This window comes from Prionailurus bengalensis, chromosome E1 (assembly GCF_016509475.1).
Source record: "Prionailurus bengalensis isolate Pbe53 chromosome E1, Fcat_Pben_1.1_paternal_pri, whole genome shotgun sequence".
Taxonomy (NCBI): domain Eukaryota; kingdom Metazoa; phylum Chordata; class Mammalia; order Carnivora; family Felidae; genus Prionailurus; species Prionailurus bengalensis.
In genome coordinates, this window is record NC_057347.1 from 49,223,070 (window position 1) to 49,238,013 (window position 14,944).

At 53.1% G+C, this 14,944-nt stretch overlaps 1 protein-coding gene across 2 annotated transcripts in view; it reads left to right on the top strand.

The window, feature by feature from the left end:
• The window catches only part of ARSG (arylsulfatase G), a 69,617-nt gene that overhangs the window by 38,087 nt on the left and 16,586 nt on the right, over positions 1-14,944 (top strand). For both annotated transcript variants that reach the window (XM_043585095.1, XM_043585096.1), the window contains exons 6-8: positions 1,602-1,798; positions 2,295-2,375; positions 14,623-14,731. In XM_043585095.1, the coding sequence (XP_043441030.1) occupies positions 1,602-1,798; positions 2,295-2,375; positions 14,623-14,731 (387 nt within the window). The remainder of the gene's footprint in view (positions 1-1,601; positions 1,799-2,294; positions 2,376-14,622; positions 14,732-14,944) is intronic.

Genomic DNA, 14,944 nt, shown 5'->3' on the forward strand with positions numbered 1-14,944 from the left:
CACTGACAACATCCAGTACTCATCACAACAAGTGCCCTCCTTAGGACCCGTCACCCATCTAGCCCATCCCCCGCCCGCCGAATGCTTAATTTTATTTAACTTTCATTAATTGAATCCTAAACAGCCACATGTGACTCCCATGACTGCTGTGTGGGACAGTGCCACCCTAGAAATGTTGCAGAGAAACTGTTGGTTGAAATGAAGAAGGAGAGGCCCCTGTCGTGGGACATGTGTCCTGAGTTTTATGCCCGACAGCGAGCAGAGTACAGGCAAAGCGGGGCGTCCCTTGTCCCCTGCCAGGGGTCTGCTCCCCTCCCCCCCAGGGGTCCAGGATGCAGGGGGCTCCACAGGGTGCAGTTTGAGGCAGAGCTGGGGGCATTGAGAGGACTTGATGAGGGGCGTTGTAAGTCAGGATCAGTAAAAAAAAAAAGCAAGGAGCAACTTGAAAATCAAATCTCTGGGGGAGGGAGGGGCACCTGGGTGACTCAGTTAAGTGTCCGACTTTGGCTCAGGTCATATCTCACATTCGGTGAGTTCGAGCCCCGCGTCGGGCTCTGTGCTGACAGCTCGGAGCCTGGAGCCTGTTTCGGATTCTGTGTCTCCCTCTCTCTCCGACCCTCCCCCGTTCATGCTCTGTCTCTTTCTGTCTCAAAAATAAACGTTAAAAAAAAAAAAATCCCTGGGGGAGGGAGCTGGGGTAAAAAGAGCCATGCTTCTATCACGGCTCTGTATGAACTTGACTGAGCTCTCCCCTCACCCTTACTGTGTCCCCTGGGAGATGCCCTCCCCCCGTAGGCAAGGTCTGTGGGAGGGGGCTCCGGGAAGGTCCCTGCTGCTTCAGGCAGGGGTGAGGCTGTGGTTGTGCAGCCGCCTGGATCCTGATCCTAGCCTGGGAATGGGGGTGGGAGACAGACAGGAAGCAGAGGCCACCCAGGTCCCTCCACGCCCAGGAGGGGGAATCTTCAGGGTGAGAATAGGGGCAGCCAGCGCCTGGGCCTGTAACGGATCCTTGATCTAGATGTTCCGCGGCGGTCATGTGCGTCCTTGGAATGGCCTGTGGTCAACCTGAGTCATCCATTCATCTCTTAGGGAAGGGCCGAGGCTGGGAATGGATGTGACGGCCGGGATCCTGCAAAAGAACAGATACAATTTTAAAATATGTTTGCACTGGGCTTTAACGTGCAACAGTTAAGACCAAACGCTTTGCTGTCAGCCAGATGCGAGTTTGAATCCAGACTCTACCACTTACGAATTAGGGAACCTTGGACAAGCCCTGTCCCCCTAAGCCTCCGATGCTTCATCTGGGAAAGGGAACCTGAGGGTTAGTATGAGGGCGAATTTAGTCAGCACGAGTCACATTTCACAGGCTCTCAGTAAGTGTTAAAAGGCAGTAACGATTATTACAATGACTTGCAGTTGTTGATCGGCTAACCGGATTATCTCCACATTCCCTTGGAACGTTGTGGAGCGATGGGTACTTCCTGAGCACCTGGGGCGGAAGGAGATCTGGGGCTTTTCTCTGAGGCGAGGGAGAGCCACGGAGACCCTCAACAGGCCAGCAGAGCCTTCTGGAGAACTCCCTCTTGGCTTTCCCGTTTCAGTGCCAGCGGAAGGCCCTTCTTGCTGTACGTGGCCCTGGCTCATATGCATGTACCCTTATCCGGGACACGGCTCTCCGCAGACCGACGGGGCCGGAGGCCATATGGTGCAGCTCTCCGGGAGATGGACCGCCTGGTGGGCCAGATCAAGGACAAAGTCGACCGCACGGCAAGAGAAAACACATTCCTCTGGTTTACAGGTGAAGTAGTAACGACACGCTGAGATCTACTCGATAACCCTACCCGCACCCCCCTCAAGGGCAGAGTCTGAGCTAAGTGATCCTCTCTCACAGGGCAGGGGGCTTGCTCGGAACTCGGCCTCCTGCTAGTGTTTGTCGGCCCGAGGGCTGAGCACCTGTCCACTGGGGCCTCCAAGGCTGAGCCCCTGGAAAAGTTTGTGCAGAGAGCAGGTGCCCTGCCGGCCTCTTCTGTATTGATTGAGGGCCCTCTGGGTGGCGCTCTCAACTTTTAATGAGTGACTTTGGCGTTGCTGGTGTGTGCAGTCCTCCGGCAGCTCAGGCGCATCGGGTCCCAGGTGCCAGTCTGGAATGGGGGCAGCGGATCATAATTGTTTTTACGGGTCCTTCTCCTGCCCAGTCCCCTATGCTGCACAGGGGTATGGGACGAGGGAGGGAGAACTGGCAAAAGAGCCCAGAAGCCCGTTGATCTCTACGTGTTGCTTCTTTTGGTTTCCAGGAGACAACGGCCCGTGGGCTCAGAAGTGTGAGCTGGCCGGGAGCGTGGGTCCCTTCACTGGATCGTGGCAGACTCATCAAGGTAGGGGCTCTGCTGGGCTTGGTGCGTCCCACCGTGGGTGCCGGGCCGAGGCCGAGCTGTGTGGTTCTGTCTCTGGGAGGACCAGCTCACGTGCAGGCCTTCTGGCCATCGTTAGAATGTTCTGGCCGCAGACAGGTTGCTCGCCAGCCACCAGCTCCCAGGGAAGAAATAAACTGGGAAATAAGAGCGTTTTTGTTCAGCCTCGACCACCCCTTTCTCTCCTCCCCACCCCCACCCCTCACCCCTCACCCCTGGACTCCCTCAGGAGACCTGCCCTCAGTCCACGGACCTTCCAGCAAGTACACTTCATCTTGACTTTCATTCCATTGCCCTTGCAAACTTTGGCCTTCTTCCTTTCTTTTCTTTCCTGTTTATCTTTTTTTTCAGTCATCCCTTCCTCCCTCCACCCATGAATTCATTTCATTCATTCAGGGCACAGATACGTTCTCGCTAAACCTTACATTGTTGAAAGGTAGGGAGTAACACCTCTATTTACAGATGAAGAAGGAGAGGGGCTCAGGGAGGCCGAATAACTTGCCCAAGGTCACAGCTTGCGAGGGTGGAGCCAGACACCCAAGTTGAAGTTGGTGGTCTCCCCACCGCATAACGCTGCCTCCCTCAGCCCCCAGCTCGGTGCCCATGTGCTCTGGGAAAGTCTCCCCCTCCGCCCCGGGGACCTCACTTCCTAAGACAGCTGCAGTGCCGGGGACAATTCGGCAGTGAGGACCCCAGGCTTGGAAAAGATGCCTGTCGACCCATCAGTTCCTCCTCTTGAAGGAATAATTAGCCAATGCACGATGATGTATGTGAGGGGGTGCTCATTGCATAGGTTGTTTTTTTTTAAGTTTATGTATCGAGAGAGACAGAGAGTGCGTGCGAGAGTGGGGGAGGGGCAGAAAGAGAAGGGGACAGAGGGTCCAAAGAAGACTCTGTGCTGACAGCAGGGAGCCCGATGTGGGGCTCGAACTCACAGACCGTGAGATCGTGACCTGAGCTGAAGTTGGACGCTCAACCGACTGAGCCACCCGGGAGCCCTGCATAGGTTTTTTTTTTTTTTTTTTTAAAAAGAGTTGGGCTTTACCTGAGTGTCCAGCAAGAGAGGGGTGCTTAAGGAAGATAGGCACATTTAAAGAAATACTAAGGAACCACTGACATGATGCATATTATTGACCTGGAAACATTTACCTTAAGTACTTTTCAGGGAGCGAAACAGGTTACAAAGGAGTATGCTAAGTATGATTTTATTGTGTCCAAATAAGCATACCAACTCTCAAAAATCTTTTTTAAAAATGTTTATTTATTTATTTTGAGAGAGAGAGAGAGAGTGTGTGTGTGTGTGAGCAGGGGAGGGGCAGAGAGAGAGGAAGAGAGAGAATCCCAAGCAGACCCTGTACTGTCAGCGCAGAGCCCAATGCGGGGCTTGAACTCACGAACTGCGAGATTATGACCTCAGCTGAAGTCAAGAGTCAGACGCTTAACCCGACTGAGCCACCCAGGCTCCCCAGTTCTCAGAAAAACCTCGAGGTACCAAAAGTAACAAAAGATTAGGAGTAATTATCTCTAGGTAGGGGAGAGAGGGTTTAAGTGCGTGGGTGTGTCCTAAAAGATTAAAATAAGTTTTAAGGAAAGTGCTTGCATCCGAGGGGGTCGGGGGTGGGCTTGGGGAGATTGCCCCCTGGGCGAGAGTTCCCTGCTGTCCAGCTCCTGAGCTTCGGCCTCCGGTGTCTCCAGGTCAGAGGACACAAACTGCTTTTCTTTTTTTTTTTTTAATTTTTTTTTTCAACGTTTATTTATTTTTGGGACAGAGAGAGACAGAGCATGAACGGGCGAGGGGCAGAGAGAGAGGGAGACACAGAATCGGAAACAGGCTCCAGGCTCGGAGCCATCAGCCCAGAGCCCGACGCGGGGCTCGAACTCCCGGACCGCGAGATCGTGACCTGGCTGAAGTCGGACGCTTAACCGACTGCGCCACCCAGGCGCCCCCAAACTGCTTTTCTTATTAGTCCGGCAGAATATTTGCAGTTACCTAGAAACTAGAACATTCGTGCATCTCGTGGCCAGTGGCGAGAAGGGAGTGCTGATCTTTCATTTGTGTTTGTCACCTTTAACCTGGTATCTGTCGGATCAGATCCCTTCGAGAACTTCACCAGCGACTAGCTGCCGGGACGGCAGCCGGGTCTCGTGCCCTGAGGATTGGAGCCGCGGAACGAGGAGACCTGGGCGCCATCTCCCCGTAGCCTGTCAGTGGCTGGTCTGCTTCATCTCTCAGGATGTTGTTTCTCTGCCTGCGTAGTGATGTCTTTGGCTGGTCCGGTTCAGGAAAGCTGTCTGGAGAAATGGGCAGAGAAAGGTACCAGGACTGGAGGAGGATGGAAATGTGCTTGGTACTTGGTAACAATAGCCCTAGAGAGAAGCCGTGGACGCTGGGGGTGGTTGCTGCGTCAGCGGATTGTGTCTCCTCCTCCCCGTGCCTGGGAGACCCTCAGACCAGATGGCCAGCTTCAACGCTCACCTGGAAAGCGTGGAAGAGCCTGGAATCCGGACTCTCCAGGGCCCAAGTCCAGAAGGCATGGAGACCTCGGGTGGGGTGGATAAGCTGTGTCACTAAGCGGCCCCTGCATAGATAGCTCTCTGTTCCCTAAGGAGATGGCCTCCGAGCTCTTATCTGAAGACCTGCCTTCTCTTGTCTCTCTCCCCTTTACGAGACCGTTTGGAGAGAGTGAATTAGGGTTAGCTGTGGGGAAGGGGGCCCTGCTCTTTGAGGGAAGTGCTTTGCCCTGTGAGAAACACCGTTACCAGCTGGGCAAGTTCCACTTTTCCTTGCCGTCCTCGCTCCTACGGGCATTTGTTGAGCACCTATTACGTGCCAGGAAGTGTGCTCAGTGCTGGGGACGCAAAGATTCAACAAAGCCCCTGGCTTTAAGGAGTGACAGTCTAGAACAGTGTTTCTAAGATTTTAACGCGCGGAGTCCCCTGGGGGTCCCGCAGGTCCGACGCAGTAAGTCTGGGATGGCCGCGGAGAGGTTGCGTTTCTAACAGGCTCCCGGGCGATGCTGATGAGGCTGGTCCAGAGATCACACTCCGAGAACCACCGAGCTAGAATGTCCACGTGGAGACTGTAGGAGTCTAGAACTTCCAGGTTACATCAGTGGAACTTAACAGCGCAAATTCTAGGACCTCACCACCCCTCAGACTACTGACCCAGAAACTCTGAGGGTAGATCCTGGTGATCCGCGTTTTCCCAGCAGTCCGTGCTTTACCATGTCCTGCGGGCGATTTTTCTTTGATGCAGGTTAAAATTTGAGCCCCACCTATTGGGGGCCCCCCTGTCTCGTACACCAGACACACGAGCCACACTTCAAGGGCTCAGAAGCCACATGTGGCTGGTGGCCACCGTATCGGGCGGTGTGAAAAGAGACCTTCTCCGTCACCACGGGCAGTTCCAGGAGACAGTGCCGGGAGCCTGCACTTACGCAGGAGATTATAATTCTGGGTGAGAACTCCATGATCAAGGGGAGTGCAAGGACGTCGCACCCACACAGGAGGGTGGCTTCCCTCCCTCCTTCCCTCCTTCCACGAAGGCTTCCCCGAGTGGTTTCGGTTTTGAAGAATGAGTCGGCCACAGCTAGGGATTTGCAGGGTAGGGAGCTCGGAGCAGCCCGGGCAGGGGCGGGAGGACCACAGAGTAGGAGCCTGTGTGTGTGTCTGGGGCTTGGGGAAGCAGATGAAGTCGGGGGCGGCAAGGCCGAAGGGAGAGCCTGGGCCAGCGGTCAAGGGTCTTTTGTTTGAGGAGAACCATTTTGGCCTTCATTCTAAAGAAATGTGGAATTGTGGGAACTTTTCAGAGTGAAGGCGACATTACTCAACTTTTTCAACTGAAGTGAGGGGCGCCTGGGTGGCTCAGTCAGTGGGGCGTCCGACTCTAGCTTTCAGCTCAGGCCATGACCTCTGGGCTCATGGGATCGAGGCCCGTGTCTGGCTCTGTGCTGACAGTGTGGGGCCTGCTTGGGATGCCCTCTCTCTTCCCCTCTTTCTGCCCCTTCAGCTCTCTCTCTCTCTCTTTCAAAATAAATATATAAACTTAAATAAATTGAAGTGAGATTCTGTAACATAAAATTAACCATTTTGATGTGTTTCTGATGTGTACAATTCGGTGGCAGTGAGCAAATTCGCAGCGATATGCCGTCATCACCTCTGTGGGGACCGCAGACACCTTCCTCCCCCCAGAGAAAGCCCCAGAGAAAACCCCATACGCTTGTAACACTTGCCCCCCTCCCCCCGCCATCTCCTACTCTTCCCAGCACCTCGTTCAATTTTAAAAGACCCCCTCTTATGTCAGTGGGGCTGAGGGCAGAGAAGGGGGACAAGACTACACTCGTTTCTGCCGAGCCCCAGGTGATAAGTGAGAAAAGCAAGTGACAGAATCCCCAGGAATATTCCGGCATTCAAAGAATGCCAGGGTAGGAGCACATCTCAGCAATCTTCATTCCAACCACCCCGTTGGCCAAAGGAGGAAACTGAGGCGGAGCAGGGCGGAGGGCTTTCCGAGGCTGGCCGTTGGTCAAGGGGGCCATGTCATTTGACCTCCACCAGCTCATTACTCAACCCGCATGATGGTTGTTACTCACGCTGTGTTATACCCGGCTAACTGCTCAGCCGTCTGGAAAATCCTAGGCTGCTTCTTTGGACCCCATGGTTGTCAAGGAAAGTGTCTTCAGCCTCTGTAACAGTGTGAATCTTTCTAAATCTGCAGGAGGCAGAGTGGAGAGGTGGAGAGAGCTAATGGCTTTGGGAGCCCTGATGGGGCTCGAATCTCCACGCAACTTACGAATCGGTGCCCACCGGGCCGCTCCCCTGGACAACCCAGTTTCCTCCCCTGTAAGGGGGGACTGTAGACCCAGCTCACTAGATGGCTGGCAGGGTCAGCTGGGGGTACTGCCCACGAGGCACCCAGCCTCATGAATGTCTCCTCCTAACCCCCATGAGTCTTCAGTTCTTTGTTCCCAGCTGAAACAGACCTGGGGCGGGGGTTCCCCCGCAAAGAGAACAGGAAGGGGATGGGAAAATGGCCCTGAACAAGGTTTTCCTACCAAACACTGTGGGCAGTTTAAGTAACATATGGGTAACTTTCCAAGTGTTCTGAGACTCAGTCTTGGGAAACTTTGCTCGGAAGCTGGATTTCAGTCTTTGAGAGGACACTCTTCTTTGGGGGGGCGAGGCATACAAGTGCGGCTTACTATGGTACCCGTGGGGCACAGCCCTTGACTTCGTGGTGGGGTGGGGGCCGGATGCCATCCTCCTCTTTTCTCAGGAAAGCCTGAAGGTGAACTTTGCATAGGGGTAAACATTTCCCCTTCCTCACTCTCCAAACCGGCTTCCTGTCAGCTATTCCAGAACCTTCCTCCTCCTCTCTGCCCAGCACGCTGCTGGGCACTCTGGGAAGTCAGGCAGAGCCCTGCGTGCAAGGGGCGAGGCCAGGGGGCTCAGGTGGCGGCAGGGAGGCTGGGGGTCCCTCTGGGCCACCTGCTCCTCCTCATCCGGGTTCCTCTTCAGTGGGATGCCTGCACACCCCACTGTAAGGGGGCCAGTCTTGAGAGCAGATGAAGGAGAGAAGGCGGTCAATGTTTTCGCAACGGAGTAGGACAAACAGTACCCAGAGCCCGGCTTCTTTCTCCCCGCAGCCAGCCCGCTACGTCAGGCCACGCGCTGCCTTCCCCTGTTCCCGGGGCCCCAGGCCCCCCTCCTTGTCTTCCCTTTCCTTTCCTGGCTGAGCCGCCTTGCTCAGCTGATGGGATGAGGCAGCGTCTCCTGGAGCCATCTCTTCGCCCCGTGCAGGAGTGAGGATGCTCCTCTGGGCTTGGCCTGCGCCCTGCAGGGGCGAGGAGAAACTGAACCGGGGCGTGGGGGAAGCCGGGGGCAAAGCAGAGCGCCCCTACTTTCTCCCAAACAAAGAGGGCCTGCGGGGCGTGCCCCCTGGCTGATGCGGACCCCCCCTCCCCCGCCGGCCCGGCCCCCAGTGCTGTCCTGGTTCAGAGCCCCTGACCCGCCCTTCCCCACTGCAGACCTCTTTCCTACCCGGGACAGAACTCACACCTTGTTTGTCCCCTAACTGACTGCTCCTCTCTGTCTGGAAAATCTTTTCTTGTTTTATTTGAAGAGCAGAACTGTTCCTTCCTCCCCCTTGGTGATGAGGAAACATTCTGTTGAATTTGGCATCCTCAGCCTTCTAAGAGACCTTGGTTGTTTGTAATTTAATGCTATCAGGTTGTTGCGTAAGCTTTCCCACTGGGAAGCAGGCTCTGCGTCCTGGGCCTTCTGTGCAGTTTGGGGCAGGGGGTGGGGTGGAGAAAGGTCAGAGGTGGGGCTGGGTGAGGGAGAGAGGGACAAGGGATGTTGGCTGTGGGCCCTGGGGAGGGGGGGCGAGCAGGGCCAGCTGGTGGGGGCGCAGTGGAAGTCAAATTGTGTCTCCTTCTGGGACATTGGCCACCCGGCTTGGAATGTCCCCATCACCACGCTCAAGGCCACCCCAGGCCAGCCAGAGTCCTCGGTCCAAACAGAGGCCCGTCTGCCCTGTGTTTCTAGAAAACTAGTATGCTACGGGTATCCTTGGCAAGGACGAGTATTTATATTTAGAAACGAAGCCTGCTTCTTTAGAAGGTTATAGAATGCACACTCCTCAGGACAGGCATGGTTTTCTACCCAGGTCACAAATACAGATGCCAGGCAGGTAATCTAAGAGAAGAAACGATTGTTTTTGTTAAGTCACGGGCAGTGTTAGGGAGTCCACAAACTGGAGAGAGGACCCTGTCTAATGACATTCAAAATTAGTTCAGAAAATACTGTTCGTGCCAAACCTCACTGTCAGAGGGCTGAACCCAGTGTGTGAGTCGCCAGCCTGCAACTTCTGCTGTTTTCTGTCCGTGGGTAGTTTCGGGTTGTTTGTTTTTTGTTTTTTGAGCCTTTTCGGATGGCTTTGGTTGGGCACTTCCGGCAGGCGCTATGCCAAAGGACCTTGCTCAGAACTTTATATACGTTATCTTACGTAACTTTTCCCACAACTGCATCGGATAATTACAATCATTTTTCCCCTTCATGGCTGAGGAGATGGAGTCTGAGGGAGGCTAAGAATTCTGCCCAACGGGCGCCTGGGTGGCTCAGTCGATTGAGTGTCCGGCTCTTGATTTCTGCTCAGGTCACAATGTCATGATTCGTGGGTTCGAGCCCTGCATCGGGCTCTGCACGGACAGCGTGGAACCTGCTTGGGATTCTCTCTCCCTCTCTCTCTGCCCCTCCCCTGCTCACTCGCACGTGCACGCTCTCTCTTTCAAAAATAAACATTAAAAAAAAGGAAGGGGTGCCTGGGTGGCTCAGTCAGTTAAGCAGCCGACTTCGGGTCGGGGCGTGATCTCACAGCTTGTAGGTTCGAGCCCCGCATCAGGCTCTGTGCAGACACCTGGGAGCCTGGAGCCTGCTTCCGATTCTCTCCCTCTCTTCTGCCCCTCCCCCACTCACGCTCTGTCCCTCTCTCTCTCTCTCTCTCTCTCCTTCAAAAATAAATAAACGTTAAAAAAAGAATTAAAAAAAAAAAAGAATTCTGCCCAAGGTCACACGTGGAGAAGGGAAGGCACCGGATGTAGGACGACACCTGCCTGACTCCAAAGACATCCTCCTACTTACCTTGCTAATACTTCTCAAACTCTGGTCCTCAGACCGTTGGCATCAGAATCACCTAGAGTCAGAGGCCCACCCTAGACTTATTAGGAATCTCTGGGGGTTCTGCTGGTGGTTCGGTTGTGCTGACAAGCTTGCGAAACTCGTCATTCGCGAGGCTGCCCTTCGGACTCGGGGAAGCACGGCCGCGCGTCCTTTCTGGGAAAGACCTCTGTTCCTCAGCGCGGCCTGCCCGGTCTCCGTGCATCACGGAATATGCCGCTGCACTTCCGCAGCTGGGGAAGAACGAGCAAGCAAATTCACGAATCATGGTTCTGTTTATATTTTGGTTGCTGAGGCTAAATATTTATTGCTTTAAGTAAGAGGTTCTGCCTTAATTAGAGTCATCACTAACCACAAGTGCACTAAAATGTGTTCTCATGACCATAAGACGTGCATTTCTCGACAGAAAGCCAAATGTAACCAACACTTTTAAGGTGCCGGTGCTGCTGATCAAAGTTTGAAGGTTTATCTACACCGACAGACAGCTTTCGAAACAAAAAATAGCGCAGAGAAGTTCAGTTTATGGGCTTACCTATTGTTCTTGCTTTCTGTAAGTAACAGGTGCACACGTAGGATCCTGTGGCGTAAAGGTAAAAAGGTGTGGGCAATACAAAACTGAGGCTTAAAAAGCGTAGAAGCCGCATTTAATTTTGAAGCGCGTTGTGTCCGCTTCCTGATTTCGCCCCCTGCCCTCCTTGCCCTTGTCCTAGACGGGTGCTCTCCCCATTAAGTCACCAGGAGAGCTTTAGAAAATGCTGATGTCCAGGCCCCATCCCGGGCAAATTAAGTCATAATTTCTGGGAAGGGAACCTTGGCCTCCCCTAGTGATCCTAATATGCATTCAGGGATGAGAGGGGGCCACTGTCCTAGAAGGTTTAATGGGCCAGGGGCTGGCTATGTAGTTAGACCTGGGTTCAAATCCTGGATCTGGCATTTGCTGGCTGTGTGACCTTTGGCAAATTACTTACCCTCTCTGAGCTTTGGTTTTCTTCATCTGAAAAACGGGGATAATAGTGCCTGGCTTGCAAGGTTGTCACTAGGATTACATGAGATAATGCAGGGAAGCAGTTAGCCTTATGCTTGGGAGTACTTTAACGTGGTGCTTAGGGGGAGCTCAGTAAATAGGAGATATTATTACTGTAATTATTGTGTTTAACTCAAATGGGTTTCCATTAGTGGGAGCAGGTATCACTGATGAGAACTAGGGGACCAGGGGCAGCTGTCCTAGGGCTCAGCCTTAGCTCTAACGGTATTAGATGTTTCTCATAATCAGACTCCACAACTCTGGGCACCCACGGGGGATGCTAGTGGGATCTTTTGAACTTTGTTCCCTTAGCGGTGCCAACGAGATACTGGCATTTGGGGCAAGACAATTCTACGCTGAGGGGGATTTAAGGAAAATAAACGTTTTAATGTTTATTTATTTTTGAGAGAGAAGGAGAGAGCGTGAGTGGCGGAGGAGCAGAGAGAGAGGGAGACACAGCATCGGAAGCGGGCTCCAGGCTCTGAGCCATCAGCCCAGAGCCCGATGCGGGGCTCGAACCCACGAACCGTGAGATCATGACCTGAGCCGAAGTTGGACGCTTAACCGACTGAGCCATCCAGGCGCCCCATTAAGAAAAAAAAAAGTTTTAATTGAAGTATAATGAACGTACGGTGTCCTGTTAGTTTCAGGTGTACAATATAACGATTCCACAAGGAGGGGATGTATGTTTTATAATTGCTTACCCACACTCTGGACTCCTTTAAGATAAATTCCGCTAGAGTAGGAGGTCTGCGGGCCTGGCTGGAATATGTAATTGTGTCTTTCCCGTAGAGCCAGCAGCCATGGGACAGCCAGCACTGGCTGGCCGCTCTTGATGACGCAGAAGGGGGGATCGCTTCTCAAGTGGCCACACAGAGGGGCTTCTCTAAGCCAACCTCTTTCTCTTACCCCCTGAATCGTTACGTGGGGACCGTCCACTCGGTTGACAGGCACACTTGTGATGACTGGCTGGATTTCTCCTGCTTCTCCAGCTTTGAACCCCCTGCTGAAATAAGGCAAACGTATTGAAGTATTTGTTTCTCTGAAAAACGAATCAGGAAAACCAATAGCCTGAAAAAGAGCGACAGAAGAGGCTGTGGCCAACAAGCAGAACCCCTGGTGGTGAAGACCAATTAGCAAATGTATTAATTAGGAGCTGGTGTATTCTTCTGGAAACGTGCTGGAGGCGGAGACCAAACCCTGGTGCCCACGGCCGCCGCAGGACAGGTGCTCAGCTCCTGCTTTCTGGTTGACCCACAGGACTCTGGGCTTATTTCTTAGAACTGGACACTTCACTCTTCCTTAGCATCTGGCCTCAAAGGCTAAGCAAGTCTGTTGGAATTTTGTGCGGCGTGGATATGCACATAAGCAGGCTCCACAGTTCCACCCACCGATCCCCCAAACTTCCGTGCAAATGCCCCTCCCGGGGGTGGAATTATCTGCAGAGTCCTAGCACGTGCGGTCGGTCGGGGATGCTTCCTCCCTGCTCTTTGGCCTTGAACTGCAGCATGAGTTATGCATTCCAGAGCCACGTGGGAGTGCGTTTCAGGCTTGCTGCAGTTCTGGATTCTCTGTTCCATGTGCGTGAAAAATTGAGAGTGGGCTCTGTCCGTATTTATGGGAGAGGTGGCGCCCGATGCGGAGAATGCATTCGAGACATCTTGGGGCGGGCCAAAGAGCTTCCCCTTCAGCCTGCCGAACCCCACTTGGGTTCGAGAGCCCCACACCCCTAAGCATAAACAGCCCGTAGACGTGAGTTGTTTTGTGTTTGGTTTCTTACTTCAACACTTGGGGGACTCCAAAGCTGGCTATGAGAAAATCCCAAGAATGCGGAGCATTTCCGGTGTGGGGTGCTGGGCCAGGGACATCAAAGGTTCTGTTCGCTGAGGCGCGAGTGCAGAGACTTGGGTCTGGTAGCCCCCCTCCCGCCCATCATCACTGCTCTCATATTCACGCCAGCCGAGCATGGGGAGGTTGCATGACCACAGTACGTGTGAGCCGCATACCGCGTTTGCCTTGGAAGGGCTTTCTACACGCTAACTTTGTGGAATCCTTGGCTCAGCTGGGATGAGGGTGGGGTGTGTGTGGGAGTGGTGGGGATGGTCATGGATAATTCAGTGCTCCATGCATTCAGGATGTTTCCATAAAGCATGACCTCATCTCCTCCAGCCCGCCGGTCCTCATGATACTGGTGGTCACTTTTGACTTAGTGGTAACAAAAATCATTCCTTGAATTACCAAAGTGGAAATTCATAGATTGCACGTAGATTGTCCTTACCCCACCCATCCCCCCCAAGAGGCAAGAGGTCAGAGCTATTACTAATGCTGTCTCCACAACAAGGGAACGACTCATTAACTCACGGAAAAACAAAGCAAAGCAAACCAAAAGACAACAATAAAATCCTGGCCAGATCAGTTGTTGGGCGTTGAGCAGATCACACAGCTGGGGGAGTTCCTGCCTTTCTCTCTTTTCAAATAATTGTATATATTTTTAAATGTTTATGTATTTTGAGAGAGAATGAGCAGGGTAGAGGGGCAGAGGGAGAGAGAGAGAATCCCAAGCAGGCTCCACGCTCGCGTGATTCACGTGGGGCTCAATCCCATGAACTGAGATCGTGACCTGAGCCGAGACCAAGAGTCACCCGGGTGCCCCAAATAATTGTGCTTTGAAATCCTAAACGGTCACGTTATGGTCAGCAAGAAGACAAAGTCATTTTTATTCGACCTGTTTGTTAAACACCTGCTATGTCTTCAGTGCATAAGGCTGATAAGGTCTCATGGAGTGGAGATACACCCTCAGAAAGTCAATGAACAAACCAGACAGCCTGAAGTATTACAAGTGTCGTGAAGGGGGCGCCTGGGTGGCTCAGTCGGTTAAGCTTCCGCCTTTGCTCAGGTCATGATCTCACGGTTCATGGGTTTGAGCCCCACATCGGGCTCTCTGCTGTCAGCGGGGAGCCTGCTTTGGATCCTCTGTCCCCTTCCCTCTGTCTCTTCCCTGCTCATGCACACGTGCGTGCGCTCTCTCTCTCTCTCAAAAATAAATAAACATTAAAATAAAAGGGTCATGAAGAAAATGAAGCAACGTGGTTCCCCAGAGAATGACAGAAGCAACCATTTACTTATGTTGAATCCGGTGAAATAAAATCAGGGAATGCAAGGTGTTGGCTAGAGGAATAAAAATAGCTGGTTATAAACTAAGTCATTCCTGGGAGCCTGGGTGGCTCAGTAGGCTGAGCGTCTGACCCTTGGTTTCGGCTCAGGTCATGATCTCGCAGTTTGCGGGATCAAGCCCTGCATCAGGCTCTGTGCCGTCGGCGTGGAGCCTGCTTGGGATTCTCTCTCTCCCTCCCTCGCTGCCCCTCCTCTGCTCGCTGTCTCCCTCAAAATAAACTTGAAACAGTAAATTACAAAACAAAACAAAAAGAAGCGATTCCTTTGCTGCAGTGATCAGAAACTCTCAGTGCTTTTTGAACAGTTGGAAAACCAACTACCTGCCTTGTCTCACAGGGGGAAGTGCAGCCAAGCAGACCACGTGGGAAGGTGGGCACCGGGTCCCGGCTCTGGCCTACTGGCCTGGCACCGTTCCCATCAACGTCACCAGCACTGCCTTGTTAAGGTATGAGACCCGAACTACCTTGAAATGTTGGGATTCGGGGCTAGAAAACCACGGACCGAGGCTCCAGCAGCTAGAAACCTCGAGAAGAGAGGCCTCATCGGCCACCTGCCTTGGCCGGGCGTTCCCAGATGCCTCCTACAGCTCTGATCGTAGCCACATGGATCTCTCCGTAGGCAATCCCACGTGCTAAGTTAGGGCCCACAGTGGCTCTTT